General features: G+C 46.0%; 1 protein-coding gene across 8 annotated transcripts in view; it reads left to right on the forward strand.

Annotated features, from left to right (window-relative positions):
* The window catches only part of CRB1 (crumbs cell polarity complex component 1), a 146218-nt gene that overhangs the window by 78308 nt on the left and 44330 nt on the right, over positions 1-23580 (forward strand). For all 8 annotated transcript variants that reach the window (XR_013392852.1, XM_077928368.1, XM_077928371.1 and 5 more), the window contains one exon: positions 21267-22223. Coding sequence is in view for 7 of the 8 variants with exons in the window: in XM_077928368.1 (XP_077784494.1) it covers positions 21267-22223 (957 nt within the window). In the remaining variant the exon portion in view is untranslated. The remainder of the gene's footprint in view (positions 1-21266; positions 22224-23580) is intronic.

Below are 23580 nucleotides of genomic sequence, written 5' to 3' on the forward strand. Positions count from 1 at the left end.
TTACTGACTCAGCCAATTAAATTTGAATGGTTTTTGAAAATATAATCAAAAGCGTAATGTAGGTGGATTTTAAGACATTGTAAGACCTATGAGATACTTTACAAGATGTACCCATGCTGTTTGGAAGCAAAACACCTGTTCTAATATTTCTGTGCCACCAAAGGCGTTGGAGGGAGAACTGACAGGGTCAGACATTCCAGTGAGTGTTGCACCAGCCTCAGAAAAAAGATGAAGACCATGTGGTTCTTATCTCTGTATTTTATGGTTAGTTTTAGGTAATATTGGCCCAAATATAGGCCGCACCTTCAAAATTCAAGGGGGGGGGAGAGAGAGAGAGAGAGAGGAGACAATACCCGAATATAAGCCGCTCCCTTAAAATTCCACAGGCACTCAAAGCCATGCCGTTTTACTGTATGTCTGCTTAAGCAGCGATATCGTAAAAGCCAATTTTTGTAAGGTCGCGAATTTAAGCCGCACTTTAACTTTTCACGGTCAGAATTTGGGGGGAAAGTGTGGCTTATATTCGGGCCAATACGGTAGATACTCTTAAGTAATAAGATATATAGGCACCAGAAAAGTGGGAGTCTCCCCACCACCACCGTAAACAAATACAACTTGGCCTGTAGGATTAAAGATTTCCCTTATTTCAGCCAAGAAAGGTGGCTTCGCCAAACGCTGAGTTGGGACAAGCTCCTGTAATGTGTGCTTTCCAAATGGAAACTCTGCCGTACCGTGCTGAAATAAAGGCAAAGGTAAAGGGACCCCTGACCATTAGGTCCAGTCGTGACCGACTCTGGGGTTGCGCGCTCATCTCGCTTTATTGGCCAAGGGAGCCAGTGTACAGCTTTCCAGGTCATGTGGCCAGCATGACTAAGCCGCTTCTGGCGAACCAGAGCAGCTCACGGAAACGCCGTTTACCTTCCTGCCAGAGCGGTCCCTATTTACCTACTTGCACTTTGATGTGCTTTCGAACTGCTAGGTTGGCAGGAGCTGGGACAGAGCAATGGGAGCTCACCCCGTCGCAGGGATTCGAACGGCCGACCTTCTGATCGGCAAGTCCTAGGCTCTGTGGTTTAACCCACAGTGCCACCCGTGTTCCCCATGCTGAAATATCCAAATGCTATTTAAAGTACAGTGGTACCTCGGGTTACATACGCTTCAGGCTACATACACTTCAGGTTACAGACTCTGCTAAGCCAGAAATAGTACCTCAGGTTAAGAACTTTGCTTCAGGATGAGAACAGAAATCGTATAGCAGCGGCGCGGCAGCAGCGGGAGGCCCCATTAGCTAAAGTGGTGCTTCAGGTTAAGAACAGTTTCAGGTTAAGAACGGACCTCCGGAACGAATTAAGTACTTAACCCGAGGTACCACTGTACTACAGAAGTTTATAAGTACTCTGTTCCAATCCCACACTGACATTTTACTCTCCTGAGGTGAGCCACTTTTGTGGCCTGGCATAGCACTGAGGACTTCTTTCCCCCCCCTATAATCCATCCTGTCTTGTTGCAGAGCTCTGCTGCATAACACAACTGGACGTGATTGACAAAGCCTTCAAGCAGTAGATCTTTGGAACCTGGCAGATCTCTCTGTGTTTGACATTGATTCACAGAAACCTTTGGGAACATAAGCCTCTGGTTTTCCTGAAATTATAGGTGAGGGGGTGCCTACATGCCAGTCACCCCTAGAAGGACAACCTATCTTCTGCTAGCAGTCCCTGATAAAACACGGTCCATATTTTGCTTTGGGGACAAAGGGATGCCTTTTTAAAACTCATAAAAATCACCGAGTGCAAATCTCTTAAGTGCCACTGAGTAGGATTTGCAGCCTGAGAAATGTGTTTGGGGCTGGATCTTGATCCGAGCTTCCATGCACGTAATTATGCACAGGCACAGAAACGCGAGAGAGGTCTAAGGTTTGAAGTCGCTTCCAGAAGAGACTTTCACACACAAAAATAGAATTTCCAAGAATCCGAGAACATTTTCTTTTCCAATAATTGAATTAAATATAAGAGTTTTGGGTGTGAAAAGTTAATCAGATTTCAACACGGCATTGTAGAGTGCTTGTAGTCACTCCAGCAGGGATTTAATATAATTTAGAAAGAAATGTTCTGAGGATTATAGACAGTGGCCCAGATCCAGTGGCTTTCTCCCTCCCCTCTTTTTTTAACATCGCTTGGTTAATAGCTGATACTTTCTTCATATTAGATGTGCCCATCCAATTAAATGCAGACAAATGGGCTTCCTCATCTACAACTATGAAGTTCATTGGGGAGGATTAGATGCGTTGGGCGATGTGTACCTGCATCTAGACACAGATACCCACACTAGGTACATACAAACAGCTCCCTGGCTGGATCTCCATGAATGTATTTTTAAGCCAGTTTATTCTTCTTTTAATCTGCTGAGCTTCAGAACAGCTGCTCCAGTGGTTATGTTAATGGTCTCCTTCAAAAAGGCCTCAGTTCCTCAACAGCTTTCGTTGAGTCAGGCATAAAGTGCGGCAAGTGTTCTGCATTATCTGTTACTAAATTGACTAATTCAAAAAGCCCATCTCTCGGTTTTTTGTTCTGGTAAATGAAGGATGCATTTGTCTTCACTTCTGCTTCTGCGCTCTTATGCGTGTAATGTTGAATGGGTGCCCTTTTTTTCTTTTTCTTTACAAATGAGCCAATGCCCACATTTCCCCCACATGAGCAAGCCTTCAAAAGCTTAGGACTAGTTTGCCTTAGAGGGACATGGGTGGCGCTGTGGGTTAAACCACAGAGCCTAGGACTTGCCGATCAGAAGGTCGGCGGTTCAAATCCCCGCGACGGAGTGAGCTCCTGTTGCTCGGTCCCTGCTCCTGCCAACCTAGCAGTTCGAAAGCACATCAAAGTGCAAGTTGATAAATAGGTACCACTCCAGCGGGAAGGTAAACGGCGTTTCCTTGCGCTGCTCTGGTTCGCCAGAAGCAGCTTAGTCATGCTGGCCACATGACCCGGAAGCTGTACACCGGCTCCCTCGGCCAATAAAGCGAGATGAGCGCTGCAACCCCAGAGTCAGTCATGACTGGACCTAACGGTCAGGGGTCCCTTTACCTTTACCTAGTTTGCCTTACCCCAGAGGTGCCCATTTTGATCTGCAGAACTAGCACTTCTGCAAGCGCAGGAAAATGTTTGTAAGTTAAATAAGTAAGCAAAGAATTGATCTTTCAATGTGGCAACATCTAGATTCTGGAACATCTGCCCACTGACACTAGGCAGGTACCTTTGCTGCTTAAAAAAATACGTTGTACAGGCAAACCTACCCAGATATGGAATAATTATAATAATAATTTATTATTTATACCCTGCCCATCTGACTGGGTTTCCCCAGCCACTTTGGGTGGCTCCCATCCGAATATTAAAAACACAATACAGCATTAAACATTTAAAACTTCTCTAAATAGGGCTGCCTTCAGATGTCTTTTAAAAGTAAGTTAGTTGCTTAATATGTAGATATGGCATGTGCATATATATATATATATATATATATATATATATATATATATGCACACATTTCAACTGCTGGTTTTATTTCTACTTTAATTTTTTAAAAAATCAACTTGTTTTTAACTTTCACTTACTTTTATTGGTACGTTTAATGTATGTTTTATCTTTTGTGTACATTGCTGAGAGCAGGCATAGACTAACTCTGGCCCTTCAGATGTTTGGGACTACAATTCCCATCATCCCTGACCACTGGTCCTATTAGCTAGGGATGATGGGAATTGTATTCTCAAAACATCTGGAGGGCCAGAGTTTGCCTATGCCTGGCTTAGAGGCTTCTAGAATTATGCGGCATACAAATTCTGCAAATCTAGCCCTACCCACTGAAAACATCTGATCCAACAACATCTTGAATGGTCCTCTAAGCCAGTGGTCCCCAAACTCTTTTGGGCCACTGCCTCCTTGGTTCAAAAAACTCATCCCCGGTGCCCCTGAAGCATGATTCAGAATAGCACTTTGCACAATCCACAAAAGAACCTGATAATCAATAAAATTCAAAACAGTAACCATTAATTGCACATACAATCAAAGTCCAAGTAAAACCATTTAGCTTAATTAATTCAACAAAATTGATGCCCTTCATGCAGTGAAACCAGATTTTCAGAGTCTGAAAGTCATTTACACCTCCATTGCCCCCCTGCTGCCTCACCTGCCTCTTAGGGCCCTCTAGGTAATTCCCCTCCCTCCTGGAGAACCGCTTTGGGAACCCTTGCTCCAAGCCCTCATCATAGTCTATCCATACAAGAAAGTTGCCATGTGAGAGAGGGCAGTGGGTAGGATCACACTAGCTCTCTCTCTCACACACACACACCCGCCAAGCACATCTGTTCTTTATCATCTTCCAACTTGTGGAAGCTGAAAGGGTGAAATAGTAGTTTTGGAACCCTGGAAATTATTAGAAGAGTCCGTTATCAAAAGGCCAGGTCTATAACAATTTCAATCCAGCTGCGCTTCTCAGAACGATGACAACTTTTTCTTTTTTTCAAGAAACATACTTTTGAGTGTGCAAAATTGGTTTGCTGTGCAGCATAACATACGTTTCCCCAAGGCCCATAAAAAACAAACCTAGCGCATTTTGCCTCTGTATCTTTAACAGGAAAATTACAGGAGTAAAAAAGACGGCTGTAGAGCGGGGGAGAGGGGGGAGTCATTTCCTAATTAGCTGTACCCACAGTGTGTTGCACAATCCCAGGGAAACAGATCTCGAGTTTAGCTGTGCTATATGTTCTCCTTTATGTTTGCTAAAGCTGCAGTGATGCAGATTAGAAGCCAGTCTGTAGCCACTTACATAAGGATTCCATAATGCCTGTGGCAGAGATGATGTCACCTTAGAAAAACAGCCCTGTCGTAGCCGTCGCAGTTAGGAGGCTCAGAAATGTCCGTAACAATTACAAACTTGGCTCTCAAATCTATTTCAGACTCTTTATGGATGGTGTGAAACACGTCTTCGCCCCTTTGAACTCTCCCGAGTTTCTGGGGTGCGCAAAATGGCTCGTGTTTTCCTTTAAACATAATTGCACCTGGAATCCAGGAACTGCATGCCGGGCCGTGGCCTGGCGTATAAATTAAGTGGCTTGACTGAGCAGGCTGGCCCGAGGTAGAATTCAGCGCTGCCATACAAGAGGCTTCCAGAATGCGACCTCTCAAGTTAAGGGGTCAGAACAGGTGGGGAACGCGGTGGAAACACCATACAGAGATCGGATGCGGGGGAAGAGCAGCGAACACTGACAAGTCCCAAACTGTCCAGTCTGCGAAAGAGAAAACAATGTCATCCTCCACAGAGAAACCAGACTAGTGTACATGGGTCATTGGAGGTCTTTCCGCAGATTGGTGGAAAATGAGGGAAAGGCTGAGAAGAGGTTAAACACCCTCCAGTCTGTTTCATATATATATACACACATATATACACACACACACACACACACACACACACACACACACACCCTTAATTATACCAGCACCGCCAAGGGCAGCTTGAACGCTGCGCATAATGCTCTCAGCTGCAAAATGGTGTTCAGCTTCGTCTCGAAAGCACTGAGATGTAAACATATTTCCATTCACACCATCTCCACCCCTCTTTCCTTCACAGCCGTTTTGTTGTTATTTAATGTGAAGTCTTTCAGTTTCCACAAATGAATGCAGTTTTAAAGAAGTCAAGTACAGACAGTATCTGTTTTCTAAATTTAACGATTAATCTCTCCCTCCCTCCCTCCCTCTTTCCACCCCCACCCCCACAAAATAAATAAAATTACATTCCATTTCTGGGTTTAGCAGATGGTAATGAATCTAAGGGCTACTTCACCTGCCACAATATGGAGGGCATATCTGGAGAGGAGCGTTTGTTTCTATTTTACTAACTTGGTGGTAGGGCCAGGCTTGCTGTATGCAGTCGGCCATTTTGTGCACTGGCTGAGGATCCCAGGACCCCTCACCCTCCTGACTCAGCTGCAGCACCATTCACTGTGCTGCCCATTGCCTCCCCCCCCCCCAAAAAATATACATTTCAGTGGTGGATGGTTGTTAGCTCTGCTTCCATCCATGGTGGCCGCCCGCCATTTTAAGTTGTAATGCCTCAGGCCATAGATCTGTGAATAAATTTCATAGATCTGTGGGCCAGGCCATTATATTCTGGGTTATTTAACCATGTGGGTATCCACCATGGATGGGAACCAATCTAAATTCTTGAGAATTATTTTTAATTATAGCAGAAGGGGCAGAATGAACAAGGCTGTGGTTTCTTCCTGGTGACGGAATCCCAGTTGAATTCAGTGGGACTTACTCCTGGTAGGTAGATAAAGAATTGTAGCCTGAGAGGGAGTTTTGAATCCCCGTCTCCACAGTCTTAACCCATTTGTGTAACCACTACACCACATTGGACTTTGAAGTATTGATGATATGCAACTCATAATAAAAGGTAAAGGTACCCCTGCCCGTACGGGCCAGTCTTGACAGACTCTAGGGTTGTGCGCCCATCTCACTCAAGAGGCCGGGGGCCAGCGCTGTCTGGAGACACTTCCAGGTCACGTGGCCAGCGTGACATCGCTGCTCTGGCGAGCCAGCGCAGCACACGGAAACGCCGTTTACCTTCCCACTAGTAAGCGGTCCCTATTTATCTACTTGCACCCGGGGGTGCTTTCGAACTGCTAGGTTGGCAGGTACTGGGACCGAGCAACAGGAGTGCACCCCACCGCGGGGTTTCGAACCGCCGACCTTTCGATCGGCAAGCCCTAGGCGCTGAGGCTTTTACCCACAGCGCCACCCGCGTCCCTGCAATTCATAATACCTGTATGCATTTCCTCCAGCAGACTCGGCAGCAAAGGCTTGGGAGTTCTCCCTACACTAGGAACTACAGGGGTTCCTTACATTAGCGTGGCTAATTATTGTAGGTGAGCCTCATGAATAAGCTCACAACAAGCAATGCAAAAGCTTGTTGTGATGCAAACCGCCAAAATAAAGTGTGCTAACAAATACTGGAGAAGGTACATTTTAGGTGGTGTGTCACATAAATTATCTTTTTACCTAAATGATCCCCCATAGCATCTCGGCTCCTAATTGCAGGGTGTTTACAGGTAAGTAAGAACGTGAATGATAATGCATATTTATACCAACTCCTACCAAACTGTCGGAAACAGATGCTGAGCTTGATTATGAAGACGAATTACCCGTTTTAAGTTTTTAAGATAGCTCTCACACCTCCCTAGCTAACCTTTCCGGACACGAAAGTTGTTGAGCCCTTTTTGTTGAGCAAAAAAATGTTTTGGAGCTATTTTAAAGGAAATTCAGCAAAATCTGGACTTCCGACATGGATTGCCATACATCCGGATTTTCCTGGAGATTTTAGCGATTTGCAGCCGGACACTGCTTCTGACTGTGTCCAGGAAATTCCAGGCATATGGCAACCCTATATGTATAATAATACACCATTATTATAACTGCAGAAGTTGTAATAATGCTTTAAAAAAAAGTGCTAAGAGGAAGGCACGGTTGGCAAATCCTCACCATGATCAACTCCAGCCCGGAAACCAATGTCCCCACTGTGGAAGGACGTGTGGATCCAGAACTGGCCTCCACAGTCGCTTATGGACATATTGTTAAAACTCTGCAGAAGAGGACTTCTTGCTGCCACCTAATGGCTATCATTTTATTATTCCCCAATTATGTCTGTTCTGAGAGGCTTCCTGGAGTTGTTTCTGTCCATCCCTTGTTGCAGCCAGTCGGCTACCTGTGCATCACAGCCGGTCACAAAATATCACTATGAGAGCATTTCCAATTCCCAGTGAAGGGGCTGAGCCTCTCGCAGAGAGAGGGGGGGGGGGAGAGACGCCCGCGCGCCCGCCACCTCCATGCCAAACGGGGCGCCCCGACCACGAGGCGACTTCGCCAGGTGTTCGCTAGGTGGCATTAAAAAAAAGAAAAGCAGCAATTCTGACATACATGTTGCAAAAGTTTTAAGTAGAGCTGCAGAACTCCTTTGCTCTTCCATTCCTCCTTTCATGTCCTTTTGCCTGATCAGTAGCACTAGCCAACCAGACAAGTCCCTCAGAACCTGTTAAGTGACTTAGGGCTTGTGCTGTGTCATCTGGGAACCCTCAGATTTTGAGGGTGTGCAGGAAGAGGAGAGGGAAGCAGCCTAGCCTACTGTGGCCTAACCTACGAATAGCTCAGCTGGTACAGCATGAGAGTTTTGGGTTTGAGCCCCACACTGGGCAAAAGATTCCTGCATTGAAGAGGGTTGAACTAGAGGACCCCCACGGCCCCTTCCAACTCAGCAGTTCTATGGTTCTCTCTCACTAGATTGAATTCAGTTAGATGCTAATAATTGTACAACTGCATTAAATGTCCACAGTACCTTTGGGAGGGAGAAGGATGGGGGAGAAAAGAACTTTTTTTGTTGTTTTTATGTATTTTTGTGATTATGGAGTTGTGCCGCTCATCTCGCTTTCATTCTGAGGGAGCCGGCATTTGTCTGCAGACAGCTTTCTGGGTCATGTGGACAGCATGACTAAACCACTTCTGGCACAACGGAACACTGTGACAGAAACCAGAGCACACAGAAATGTCGTTTCCCTTCCCACCACAGTGGTACCTATTTATGTACTTGCGCTGGCATGCTTTCAAGCTTGCTAGGTTGGCAGGAATTGGAACAGAGCAACGGAAGCTCAGTCCGTCATGGGGATTCAAACAGCCAACCTTCCAGTTGGCAAGCCCAAGAGGCTCAGTGGCTTAGACCACAGCGCCACCTGCGTCCCTCTTGTTTAAAGGTAAAGGGACCCCTGACCATGAGGTCCAGTCGTGGCCAACTCTGGGGTTGCGGCACTCATCTCACTTTATTGGCTGATGGAGCCGGCGTACAGCTTCCGGGTCAGGTGGCCAGCATGACTAAGCCGCTTCTGGCAAACCAGAGCAGTGCACGGAAACACCGTTTACCTTCCCGCCGAAGTGGTACCTAAAAGCACTGGTGTGCTTTTGAACTACTAGGTTGGCAGGAGCAGGAACCGAGCAATGGGAGCTCTCCCGTCGCGGGGATTCGAACCGCCAACCTTCTGATCTGATGGTTTAACCCACAGCGCCACCCTCTTGTTTAAATAATAACAAATTGACCCTGCTTCTGATGAACCCCTTCGCTGCCTCACCAATTTCAGTTCTCACCATTCATCTGGTTCCAGTATTGATGGATGATATTTTCAGGAGGTCTCTCAGAAATGGGGCACGGTGACAGTCCCCCAGCCTTCTCTACCCCAACCCAATTTGAAAACAAACACAAAGGCAAAGGCAAATGTTATGCACACAGCTACTAGACATAAGCGCTATTCTAGATTGGATATTGGTGCGTTACAGATATACGCCGCGCAGGCTTTCTTTTCTTCTGTGCTCCTCTTAGGACTGTGTTCCTCTTCCAAATAGCCCCATCCTATTAAAACTATCACTTTCTACCTTGCTGGCTCCAAGACTCTGTTTTAACATGGTCTGACAATGAGGCTATGCAAACTCAGTCACTTTTACATATTATACAGACGCGTTTGCATTTTAGCGATACAGGGAATTCTCGCAAGCCACTGAACTGTTTCCCGCAGCTGCTATCTCCCTGGGCAAGAGTTAAAGGCAGGAGCAGTTTCACACTAGACAGCACAATGGCTGTACATGCCCATCTCAATTAGGATGAACAAGAAGCAGCCAACAAGCGACAAGATGCACAATCCCCTTTCATAGCAGATTGGACGTTGCCCAAGCCCTCCATGTAATGGAATTCATCTAAGAAGCAAACATCCTTTTAAGCCCCTTAAGTGTTGTCAAGGAGGGAAAGCAAATTTGCTTGCCAAGTCCACTGCAATATTTTTATTTTATTTTATTTAATCCAGTGCTCTCAACCATTTGGAAAGCAACACATTTTGACCTTGGCCAGTCTTTTCAAAACAGATGAGAGGTAATAGCACTTACCGTCATACCTTTGTACAACTTGTAATATAGACTATATCCTCAGGAATACAGGATCAGATAGATGTCCGAACATGCAGATGGCAAGAGAGTGATTCTGCCGCACAGGGCACAGGGGGTGGGGCTCCTAAGCCATAGTGAGGCTTGAACCACCACAAAGGCTTGAAGAACAAGGTTTATTCCCCAGGGATCCTTGAGGACAGGAGACTAGAACTGCCCCTCCCAATGTTGTTCTTGTTTAGTCGTTTAGTCGTGTCCGACTCTTCGTGACCCCATAGACCAGAGCACGCCAGGCACTTCTGTCTTTCACTGCCTCCCGCAGTTTGGTCAAACTCATGCTGGTAGCTTCGAGAACACTGTCCAACCATCTTTCCTCTGTCATCCCCTTCTCCTTGTGCCCTCCATCTTTCCCAACATCAGGGTCTTTTCCAGGGAGTCTTCTCTTCTCATGAGGTGGCCAAAGTATTGGAGCCTCAGCTTCAGGATCTGTCCTTCCAGTGAGCACTCAGGGCTGATTTCCTTAAGAATGGATAGGTTTGATCTTCTTGCAGTCCATGGGACTCTCAAGAGTCTCCTCCACCTTTGTTGGCAAGGTGATGTCTCTGCTTTTTAAGATGCTGTCTAGGTTTGTCATTGCTTTTCTCCCAAGAAGCAGGCGTCTTTTAATTTCGTGACTGCTGTCACCATCCGCAGTGATCACGGAGCCCAAGAAAGTAAAATCTCTCACTGCCTCCATTTCTTCCCCTTCTATTTGCCAGGAGGTGATGGGACCAGTGGCCATGATCTTCGTTTTTTTGATGTTGAGCTTCAAAACATATTTTGCGCCCTACTCTTTCACCCTCATTAAAAGGTTCTTTAATTCCTCCTCACTTTCTGCCCTCAATGTTGTGTCATCTGCATATCTGAGGTTGTTGATATTTCTTACGGCAATCTTAATTCTGGCTAGGGATTCATCCAGCCCAGCCTTTCGCATGGCAGGGTCCAAATCAGTGATCCCATTCCCCATGACAGGCCCTTCCCCTGCAGATAGGTGAGTCTCCACTTTCAATTGTGCATTCTTTCCTCCTTACCTGTGTTCTCCTTTCTGCGCTTTCTGTGGCCCTCTCCTTTCCTTCTGTTCTCCCACCCTCCCTGCTGGCTTAGTCAGTGGAGGTAAAGGCCTTTGGGGTAGATGGCCCAATGGAGACCTGGCCCCCAGGCCCGCTGTATGCATTCCTACCCAAGGTCTTGCACAGGATCTGACTGATGAGAGCGCACATAGTTCTCATGGCACCCACCTGGCCATGTTAGTCTGGGATCCCAGATGTTCTCCATCTTTCTAAGTAACCCCCCCCCTTTGTCTCCCCACTCCCAGAGGGTCCTTCTTTTGCAGTGGCCAGTTGTCCACCCACATCAGAAATGTGACTCGGGTTGAAGGAACTCAGGGTGCCAGGCAATGTTCTAGAGATGTTACTAGCAGGGCTTATATTTTTTTCAGCTGGAACTTAAAGGTTAAGGGACCCCTGACCATTAGGTCCAGTCATGGCCGACTCTGGGGTTGCGGCGCTCATCTCGCTCTATAGGCCAAGGGAGCCGGCGTACAGCTTCCAGGTCATGTGGCCAGCATGACTAAGCCGCTTCTGGTGAACCAGAGCAGCGCACGGAAACGCCGTTTACCTTCCCGCCAGAGCGGTACCTATTTATCTACTTGCACTTTGACGTGCTTTCGAACTGCTACTGTCAGAGACTGCCTCCAGGTCCCAGCTCACAGAGGACCCACGCTAGCCAGCGGTAATATACAAAAGTCTTTATTGAAGTACATTATCCATTTTCAAACCCTAGCGTGCGTCTCTACGTCTAGACACTAGACCGGCGAAGCTCCGTCTGAGTCTCCGCCCCCTGTACACCAGCTTAAGAGTCTAGCCTTACTCCACCTTTTCCGTCTCTCCTTCCGCCTCTGGGTCCTACCACCCCCCGGGGTCCCTTCCTTCCTGGACGCTTCGGAGGCGGACCCCTCGGATTCTTCCCCCTCCCTTCGGCGGGCTTTAGGACCTGGCTCCCTATCCGGGCTGCTCATTGCGCCACCCTCTTGTACATTTGAACTTGGCGCGCGCGCGCTGCCTCCGACCTTCCTTTTGACCGTTTCCTCGCTCTCTGATGCAGGCGTGGCTAACCCTGACTCATGTCCTTCCGCTGACGGAAAGCTGCCTGCTGCCGATGCCTGGGACTCCTCCCCCCTACTGCTCTCCGGTGGGGAGGCTGGTCCCGATTTCCAGCTGCTGCTCTCTGAGTCCCCTCTGTCCCCTCCTTCCTGAGGTGTTCCCTCTGGCAACCCCCTAGCTCTGACCACGGGAGCCCCTTTCTGTGAATCCTCCGATTCGCTGGAGAGACTTAGAGACCTCGGGCGGCTCTCATCGCTCACTTCTCCCTCGGATTCCTCCCCCTCGGTCTCTAATTCCTCCCTTTCCTGTCCCTCTGCTCCTGAGCCCCTGACAGCTACGTTGGCAGGAGCAGGGACCGAGCAACGGGAGTGGGGATTCAAACCGCTGACCTTCTGATCAGCAAGTCCTAGGCTCTGTGGTTTAACCCACAGCGCCACCCGCATTCCTGGAACTTGCTGGAACTCAATTCCGGCACCTCTCAGGTGGGTGCCATTGTAAGAGAACAAGCGAGGTGTTTGTGGTGAGTTATGGCGCCTCTTTTTCTAGAAAAATAGCACTGGTTCATTGATTGGTGCACAAATAGTGGGAAGGAGGGGATGAATATTCTGAACGTCCCCACAGGCGTTTCATCAGATGATAGGCGGGGGCTGTGAGCAGTATTCTGGGGTGCAAGGGGAACTTCTTCCTGTCAAGCCGCCTGCTCTTTTGATGATTTCTGAAAGGAGTTAAGCAGATGAACCTGCCTACAGCGCACCAGCAGCTGTGGTTGTTGGAGCAGCACTGTGCAATTGGGGTAAAAGGGGTCATCTCTGCTCTAGCAACCAGTGCCAATCAATGTGTTATGGGTGATATATAAAGTCTAAACAACTTGGGATCGAGACAGCCCATGTGCTACAATGTTCTGCTGCCAAGAATGGTAGTTAGCAGGAACACGGAATAGGGCTCAGTTGGGGAATATCTTTCTTTAGGGGGTACAGTTGGTGTCAACAATATTTTATTTCTGGTGTCAATTTAAAATGTACCTGTTCTCTCAAGCATTTATATGCAATGAGCCTATGAGATTTATTTTTATTTTTGCCGTATCGTCCGGACTTTTTAATATGATTTTTTAAAAATGGTGTTTTAACTTTATTGTTATCTGCTCTAATTTCATTGCATTGTTTCGATTTCCTATACAGCGGTACCTCAGGTTAAGTACTTAATTCGTTCTGGAGGTCCGTTCTTAACCTGAAACTGTTCTTAACCTGAAGCACCACTTTAGCTAATGGGGCCTCCCGCTGCCGCCACGCCGCCACTGCACAATTTCTGTTGTCATCCTGAAGCAAAGTTCTTAACCCGAGGTACTATTTCTGGGTTAGCGGAGTCTGTAACCTGAAGCGTCTGTAACCCGAGGTACCACTGTATATGATACAACCCACCCTGAGCTTAGTGACAAAGAAGGTTGGAATAGAAACTTTCTAAATAGGGCAGGTTCAGCCCTGGAAAGGGAGGCGGTGGGGGCGGTCCACCCCGGGTACCCTCACTGAGAGGGGTGACATTCGGTGCACTGCCTACCCCAAGCCGTTGGGGTAAGGGAGAGAGTTGCACTGCTTTGCCGGCAGCATTCCCCCCTTCCACCTTCATTTTGACAGGTTGGGGAGGCTTGGGATTCGTGGGCAGGCGGTGCGCTGAATGTCCACCATGGGCGGCTTACTCCGCCCTCAGCTGCAGGGCACACACACTGCTCCGGGCCCCCGAGCGGCTATCCTGTGCCTGGGAGGGCACCCTCCATGCCACGTCCCCCTTGGGAGCGCGCCCGCCCTGGGCAGCGTGGGCATATGCTCCACCACTGGTTCCACCGGGGAGACCAGCACCACGTCAGTTGTGTAAGGCAGTATTATTATGAGGAGGACAAGGAAGAGAGAGAAAAGGAAAGACAAAGAGCAAGAAGGGAAAAACTGAGAGGGAGAAAGATTAACATACATGGGGACCGGGGAATGAAACGAGACTATTGCACTAGCAGCAGAAGAAAACAGTGCGAGTTGAGCTGTGGAATTCTGAATTGTAGGTTTACTTTGTGGTGGTGATGAGGCAAGTTGATCTGTTGCCTACAAGCAGGGAACAGCTACAGAGAGCAGAATAAAATAATGTCGCTGCCTCTGGCAGACAGGGCAGAGAGGGGCCTTAGCCGCACTAATACAATCATGAGGTTTGCTGGACCAGATTAGATTATTCAATTTAGAATCTAGCAGCCCTCAGAATGAACAGAAGAAAGGAAAAGGCTTGGATGATGCTTCCATTCGCCAGCTGAAGTAAAAGGGGACGGGATGATCATTCGGGTGGACGGAACATTCCTTTCCAGCCCTTTCAGCAGACAATGGATTTATGCCCTGAAGCATGAGGGTTAATTACCATTACTTTAGCCTGGCTGCCTTCACTTCCTTGCTCACCCGCTTCCTCTCAGCCTCTCTCATGAAGGTGCATTTCCTCCTTTCAGCAAAGAGCAATTATCACTTGACAATTAGCAGCACAGATGTGGCAAAATTTGAATTTTCATGATTATTCAATAAGATATGGAGTGGCGCCTCAGGATGAAGAAGCCTTTTGAAAATACCGAGCGGTAAAGAATTGCTGCAGCTCGTTTATTTATTTCTTTTAAGCATGAGGCAGTCAGTGTTAAAACGGGGGGGGGGGGGTTGAGAATCAAAACGCTCAAGCCATACTCACAAGTCCCTTTCTCCAAACTGTAGTTGCCACCTTTGAAACAGAACAGTTTCTTTAGTTGTATAATTTATATACAGTGCAGCTGCAGCCAATCAGAAGCCACGCCTTGGTTTCTGAACATTTTGGAAGTCAAACAGACTTCAGAACGGATTCAGTTCGACTTCCGAGGTACCACTGTATAACCTTTAGAAGACACCTTTAGAAGAGCCCTGTATAGGGATGTTTTTTAATGTTTATGCTTTCTTATATTTTTAAATATGTTAGAAGCTGCCCAGAGTGGCTAGAGCAACCCACTCTAGGGCAACCCATAATAAAATTACCGTATTTTTCGCCCTATAGGACGCACTTTTTCCCCTCCAAAAATGAAGGGGAAATCTGTGTGCGTCCTATGGGGCGAATACAGGCTTTCACTGAAGCTTGGAGAGCGAGAGGGGTCGGTGCACACCGACCCCTCTCGCTCTCCAGGCTTCAGGAAGCTATCAGCAAGCCTGGGGAGCCCATGGGAGTTCCCGCAGGGCTCCCCAGGCTGCGGATAGCAGCCTGCTGCCCGGCGCGTGGACACCCTAAAACAGAGCGCCCCTCGCGCCAGGCAGATATCCGCAGCCTGGGGAGCCCTGCGGGAGTTCCCGCAGGGATCCCTAGGCTGCGGATAGCAGCCTGCTGCACGGAGCGCGGGGCGCACTGAAGCAGAGCACCCCGCGCTTCGGGCAGACATCGGCCAGCCCCACAAGCTCGGGGGACAGCGGGGAGGTGCAGCGCCACCATCCCGCTGTTCCTCAACCTGGTTTGGAGGCTGGCGCTGGGGAGAATTGCGCTACTCCCCAGCGCCAACCCCACAAGCTTGGGGGACAGCGGGGAGGCGGAGCCCCACCATCCCGCTGTTCCCCGACCTGGTTTGGTTTCCCCGACCTGGTTTGGGGGGGGAAATAAAGGGGGGGGAAATTTCCTTTATTTCCCCCCAAAAAACTAGGTGCGTCCTATGGGACGGAGCGTCCTATGGGACGAAAAATACGGTATTATTATTATTTTATTTATTGAATAGGAGGTCCCTGTTTTCATCAGGGAAATATTGGAGGGAATGCAATTAAATAGGTCAACCTTTGTTGTAGCTGAATTGTATTGGATGTTGTGGGCAGTTTGGTGGGCAGGGAAAAGTACCACACAAATACCACCATCAAAAACACATTAACCTAGAAGTTATTGAATTCTGTCAGAATGTAATTCCAGGCTAGTGTGTCTGGGATTGCAGCCTAAGTATATATTTGTTGTTGTTTAGTCGTTTAGTTGTGTCCGACTCTGCGTGACCCCATGGATCAGAGCACACCAGGCACTCCTGTCTTCCACTGCCTCCCGCAGTTTGGTCAAACTCATGCTGGTAGCTTCAAGAACACTGTCCAACTATCTCGTCGTCTGTCGTCCCCTTCTCCTTGGGCCCTCCATCTTTCCCAACATCAGGGTCTTTTCCAGGGAGTCTTCTCTTCTCATGAGGTGGCCAAAATATTGGAGCCTCAGCTTCACGCTCTGTCCTTCCAGTGAGCAGTCAGGGCTGATTTCCTTAAGTATATATAGTGTGCAACAATTGCGTCAGCACGTAATGAGCCTTAGGTTAAGCCCTGCTGATCTGGCTTGTTGAGGAAAAACACTACCAAGCTAAACTGACAAGCACACCACATTTGCAGATTCACCTGCTCAGGTCTTCCTCTTCAGACCCCATACTTATCTCGTGGAATATGCAATGCAGCTATAAGGACCGCGTCTGCCGTGGGGGAAAATGGTTGCAGCTACAATACAAGCTTGGGCTCTTTTAATCACAATGGTCGCAGGTAATTTTGGTTGTGGCATTGGTTGTTTTCAGCCTCTAAGCTAATGTCTTTCCTCAGACCTAGATGTGAAGCTTACAATTTGAATATCACGTTGCTTCTAATAAAATATAATTAGAATATATTTTGAGCAGGGTTGGAAGAAAATGTTATTCACGTATATATTTTTCTAAACCAACAGACTTGTGTTGCTTATCTATGGTAGCGGTCACAGGTTATTATTTTCTTTCTGTCTCAACTCAAATCTAGCTGTTACATCTCTCGCCACCTAAATATTATTTTAAAAAATCCTTCCAGTAGCACCTTAGAGACCAGCTAAGTTTGTTACTGGTATGCGCTTTTATGTGCATGCACACTTCTTCAGGTATCTTCAGGTATCTGAAGTGTGCATGCACACGAAAGCTCACACCAATAACAAACTAAGTTGGTCTCTAAGATGCTACTGGAAGGAATTTTTTTATTTTGTTTCAACTACGGCAGACCAACAAAGCTACCTACCTGCACCTAAATATCAGATTTCTAATTATATCAGTGCAATATAATTAGAATATATTTGGAAACTGTGGGAAGAAAGAAATGTTTTGGGTTTTTTTTCCTAAACCAAGTTTGCTGTCAGTAATGATATCAAGCAGTTGGTTCATGTTTGACGAAGTCGTAAAAAGTAGTGTTCACAGAATATAGCATTCAGCCTGATTAACTGCTTTAGTAAGCCCGTGAATCTATTCAGAGCCACATTTAAGGCGGCTTACAGTGCAATCTTATGCTTACCTACTTGGAAGCAAGTCTCACTTTCAATGAGGCTTACCCCCCAGGTAAGTGGGCACAGAATTGCATACTCAGTTATTTTTCATGAACGCCAGTTAGCTGCAGCTGGGCAATACGAAAACATAGAATTAAGTATATGAAGGAAGTATCAAAGGGAAAGGGTCTGCAAATAGAAGAGGAATGGGATATACCCATAGCTGTCAACGTTTCCCTTTTTTAAGGGAAATTCCCTTATTCCGAATAGGATTCCTCGCAAGAAGAGGGAAAAGTTGACAGCTACGGATATACCTGGCCTCATTTTCAAGTACAATCCATGACAACGGACAGGAAGAGAGCTACTGAATTCTGTAGACAGGGAATAGAACATCTGACATATACTTACTTAATCAGAAACTTGTGCTCGCTGTAAACATCAATAAAAACTGGGGTGGTTTGATCCCCCACTCCCCACAATAACAAAACGCAGAACATTTGGTTTAGCAGATGCCTGTGCTGGCTGAAAACAATTAATGCCTGAGAAACCCTTCCCTTTCCACACCTAACTTTTGACGCATCTCACACTTCGCTGGCATGCAAATAATTTTCAGTCCACTGAAATATGGGTGTCTCTGAGTGGCTGGCTCTGAAGTTCTATAAATGTTCCCTAATCCAGTTAACATGGGTGACAGCGGCCTTGCTTCCCAGAAGGCCAACAATAAGCAATATTAGCTGCTAATTACAGAAAGGGTTGGGTGGCGCTGCCTCCAGAACGTAAGACAGATTCTCTTCATTAGCTCTACAAGCTACCTTCAGATGAAAAATCAAAAGTTTAAAAATGCACATACCCTGCGATGGTTCAAATGTATTAAGGACACTCCCCATTTTCTGATTCCTGACCTTGATTAAGCACTGCAACCGTTTTGCTGCTATATTTAGTCTGAGGGGATATCTGAAGGGTGCTATTTAATTTAATTTTTTGCTTGAATTTGGACACTTAAAAGAAATCTATTTCAATTGAACTCCTCAGCCTGGTTTTAGAAGTTAAATATCTGAGTGGACAGTGGTGTAAATAGATAAGTATAGCAGACCCTCCAGGTGCCCCCAGGTGTGTAGAAAGGTCAGGTGGTACCCAGTGCGGAAAATTTATTCTCACCCCCACACACATTGTTTTGTGTGGTTTTTTGCCTGCAAAAATGGTTTTACATTATTTCATATTTTCTTACAAAGGAATGTGGATTCTGGGCCTCTGATAACAAGTAGGCGGCTATGGACAGATACTTAAATCTACAGGATGGATTGTGTTTTGGTTTGTGTTATTTTATTTATATTTATTGTTTATTTATTTAATAAAATTTATTTTAAAAAACCTGCAACGTGGTTTACCAAAACAAAACACACAAAAACACCACAGCAGTAAAATCAAGAAAAAATAACAATCCTACTTTAAAACATACAAAAGCTAAAATATTAAGATTAAAATTACTTCAGCTTCCTCAGCATCTAGGTATGCTTGCCTAAAGAAGAATGCTTTTAGCAGGTGCCCGAAAAGAGTCTAGCAAAGGCACGAGCTTTGTTGTAATAGGCGGGGAGCTCCAAAGTGTAGCTGCTGTCACAGTAAACAATGCAGTACAGATATTATGTGGAACCTGTAGTAGTGCTTGAAACTACTGAAGGGGAGGTTTTATTTATTGTGATATCACCATGCTCTGTATTATCTAATCTACTCAGCCTAGTCTCACATAGGCCGTCTTTCCAGGACCCGGGAAGCCCAGTGGAGGGTAGAGCAGTAGGGCGGTTCATTAAAAACTTTTCTTAAAAAAAAAAAAGCCTGCTCCAAAGGTCTTATCTCCCTAAACTAGGGATTATATAGCTATATTTGAAATTTCATGCATATCAGTTAATATCTTGACCCTGCTCCACTGAATTGAAATTTCAGCCTTCACGACATAGGAAAACGGCCAAGTAAACAGCTATTTTCGTGGAGGGAGGGTCAAGATATTAACTGATATGCATGAAATTTCTCCAGGCTTCAGACAGCTATCCGCAAGCCTTCGGAGTGCGGCGGGAACTCCTGCTGCACTCCAAAGGCTTGCGGATAGCTGCCTGAAGCCCCCAGAACGCAGCGGGAGTTCCCTGCGCTCTGGGGGCTTCAGGCGGCTTCAGCGAAAGCAACGCGAAGCCTCCGGAGCACAGGGGGAGCTCTCCCTCTGTGCTTTGGAGGCTTTGCGTTGCTATCGCTGAAGTCAAGGAGCCTGCATTCGCTCCATAGGACGCACACACATGTCCCCTTCATTTTTGGAGGGGGGAAAGTGCGTCCTATAGAGCAAAAAATACGGTAGATCCTTATTTGAGGTGTTCTTCATTTTGCTTCCAAACCGATAAGACACTCGACCACCTATGTTCGGTCTTATAGATCCTGACACATAACTCCATACAGGGATGGCACCATAGAGTTTGTCTGCTGCAGGATAGAGTGGCCTACCTTCTGTAAGCACCTTGAAACCTGGCAGACCTGAAAGGTAGATAATCAGGGGAGATGATTTGGAAAGAGGCCAACTCAGAATCAAGAGAAAAGTTCTGAATTCTTCCTCAATTGGGTTTTGTTTTTTAAAAAAGTTAATAATGTGTTTTGTATTGCAATAGGACAATACTGTTGATATTGAATCTACTATTTGGAGGTCGTACTTTGTTTTCGTTTCTAAAGCATTTTCCTACATTCAGGCTGTTTAGAAATAGCAAACAAATCTCACCTCATTGTTACTTTAGATTCACTTTGCATTAACAACTGCGTTTTGCTCCATAGCACATTTTGTTGCTTCTACTAATTATAAAGCGTGTCGCTTAATTTAAAGGTGGAAATGTATTGAATTTACAAACAAATGTTTTCCTGGAACTATTTTCCATCTCTCTCTCTCTCTCTCTCTCTATATATATATATATATAAAACACATGATGTTAATATTTTTAACATAGCCGGCACCATTCATTGCTGCCTTGCAGCTCAAGCAAGTCATTTGCACCTGTGGGAAATGAATACAAATTGGGGGAAATAATGTTTCCTTCCTGACTTAGAAATACTTTGCAGCTGTTTTGCACTGCTGTCCTCCAGGGCAAGTGACTAGACAAGAGGCAAGAAAGTGGGAAATCAGCCCCAGAATGCACCTGCCTCGAAGGCTATAGCCAGAGACTTTAGCCAGTTCACACCAACTATGAGAGAGTTATCCATAGTGGGAGCTTGACTTACTATGTAAGCATTAAGGTCCAACTGCTGAAACTGATTTGCCAGTATTCCATGTGGTTGGCTTCACATTTTAATCAGACCCTCAGCTAATAAAGTTGCAGTGTGAGTATGCCAGCCACAGATCCCTAGGGTATTTAACATGCACATAAGCACTGATATAAAATGTGACAGTGAGCACGTGGGCAGTGTTTTCTCTATATGTACACCATCTTGTTTAAATTGGATCTAAGAAGTCCAAATGGGAGTAGACAGATAGATACAGTTTAGGTATCTCCTCCCCCCCCCCCCCGCCCACCCCCAGCCATCAACAAACTCAGCCATACTTGGGGGACAAAAACGTATATTTTGTGCCACATGGTTCATTGTGTTTCTGTTTTTGAGAGATAAAAGGATGCTTCCAGACAGGTGTGTATTGTGGGATGAGTGCTCCTCGTGCATTCAGGGGTTTTTTAAAAGCACTCACCAGATGCCATAGTCAAAGTGCCAGACTGTATTTTACTCCAGTAAGTTAAAAAATAAACTTGGCAATGACTCATTTGAGAGATCTCAGTGACCCATTTACAGTCTTAAGTCTCCATCTGGAAGCACCCCAACTTTAAGCCTAACCTGGTCTATAGGATCAAGGCCTTCATTCTTCCTTTCTGCTTTCTCGCAGGCATCCACTGTGAAGAAGACATTGATGAATGTCAAATGAACCCTTGCCAAAATGGAGGGACCTGTGAGAATTATCTTGGGAATTATACTTGTCATTGCCAACCTGGAGAGGAGGAGGGCATATATTATGGCGGCTGGAACTGCACAGAAGTCCTCCTTGGATGTGTTCAACATAAATGCCAAAATGGGGGGCTGTGTGTTCCTCACTTTACGGACGGACAACACAGATTTAGCTGCATATGTTCAAATGGATATACCGGAGTACACTGTGAAACAATGACCACATTGTCTTTTCAGGGAAATGGGTTCCTTCGGGTTAACAGTATCACAACGCCTGTCCAGGATGGTTTCTATAACATAAACCTTAGGTTTCTGACTATTCAGCCAACAACTTTTCTATTCCACCGAGGGGACAAAAGCACATTTGTGAAGTTGGAGTTACTGAATGGCTACTTACACTTATCCATGCAAGTCAATAATAACCAGTCAAAGGCCTTTTTGCATATAGCACAGAATGTCAGTGATGGCGAATGGCATTCAGTGGAGGTAACCATAGCAAGAGCAGTTACTCTTAAGTTACTCGACAGCTCTTGTATAGAGCCATGTCTCAGTAAAGCTACTGCCACCATAGATGGCGATCAGCCAATGTTTACTTTTCAGAGCACTTTTTTGGGTGGTTTGCCAGTGGGGAACAGGAGCGATGACTCTCTACTAAACATCTATAATATGCATTCTGCACCTTCGTTTGTAGGCTGTCTTCAGGACATTGAAATAGACTTGAACATTATAATCCCAGAGAACATGTCATCTGATTCATCTTTAAATGTCAAGGCAGGCTGCACCAAAAAGGATTGGTGCGAACACCACCCTTGTCAAAACAAGGGGCGCTGCATCAACTTGTGGCTGAGCTATCAGTGCGATTGCTACAGGCCCTATGCCGAGCCAAACTGTGCTACAGGTAAGGTAATGCCCTCAACCCCAGAACCTTAATTGCCACCTGAAATCATATTGTATAACAGGTCTTATCAGACCGCAGAGCCCTATACTCCAAGCTTTGCTATTGTCTGTCATCTGCCGCTGGAATATTCCTCAGCTACAATGGTGGCAACAAATTTACAGCTTCACCACCATCTTTGCATAAGCATAAGCTATGCATGTACAAAGATGGTGTCAATGCTGCCATGCTGAAGGATATGCCAGCAGTCAGAACTCAGGCTACGCTAGGGGGGGATTAATGCAAATGGAGGGGGCATTGTCTTCTGTTCAAGGGTTTTCTGCTTACTACTACCTGTTCAGTTGAGCCATCCATGCCACTACAATTGTAAACGATGTCAGCCCACCAAAACTGGCCCAAGATCAACTGGGGAACTTGAGTGAACTCCTACCCATCTCTGTTGTAGAACATAAATACACACACATATGCACCAGTTACAAACTCTGTAAAGTGATCACAGATGCACAGATACTGGAAGGTTTGCAGAATTTTAGTCCACGTTTTGAAAATTCAGACCCAGGTGTGCAGATCCCCCAGCTCATTTTTGGACTGAAACTCAAAGCTTCTTGCCACAGATAGACCACTGACACACTCAAAGGAGAGATCCACACAGCTAAAAATCAATCCATTTCAATTTGAACACGATTTGGAAGATCACTTAATTTGCTCCCATTTTGGAACGCTGACTTGAATTCCATCGAAAGTGATCGTCCAAAATTCATTTCGCTTTGGTGAATTTTTATACAGTGCACAAAGCATGGACTAGAGAAAGGCATTTATGGAACAAGAGATGAATTAGACTACATAGCTTCTAGGTAAGTGAGGCTTTACTATAAATATACAAGGAAGCAACTTGTCTCACTATACAAGATAACATCCCATGGCCATTAAGGAACAAGGAATTGCTCACAACACCAGTTCAGTGTTTTATTGTTTTGTCTCTCTCTAGACAACTCATTTCAAGCCAGGTAGAAAAGTCCAGGTAGTTTCAAGCTAGCTAAATGCCTCTCCAATAGCAGGCAGGCATATTTGGTACTTGTTCTGGCTGGCATCAATATGCCACATTCATTTCTGGTCTTTTGTTCCCAGGCCTCTTAATCATGGCAGTCTCTACCCTTCTCTTTAATGTGAAACATGTTGGCTGTTAATTATTCAAATATATCTGAAGTGAGGATGGGGATTGTTGCAATGGCTCCCTAAGGCAGTGAGGAGAGAGGCGGAGAGAAGGAATTAATTATTCCCCTATATAGTTTCTAGGGATTTTACTGGTGTTGTTAATATTGGTCCAGATCAGGGAGGAAATGCAAAAACAGCTCCCAGG

The sequence above is a fragment of the Podarcis muralis genome, chromosome 5 (genome assembly GCF_964188315.1).
Source record: "Podarcis muralis chromosome 5, rPodMur119.hap1.1, whole genome shotgun sequence".
In the NCBI taxonomy this organism is placed as follows: Eukaryota; Metazoa; Chordata; class Lepidosauria; order Squamata; family Lacertidae; genus Podarcis; species Podarcis muralis.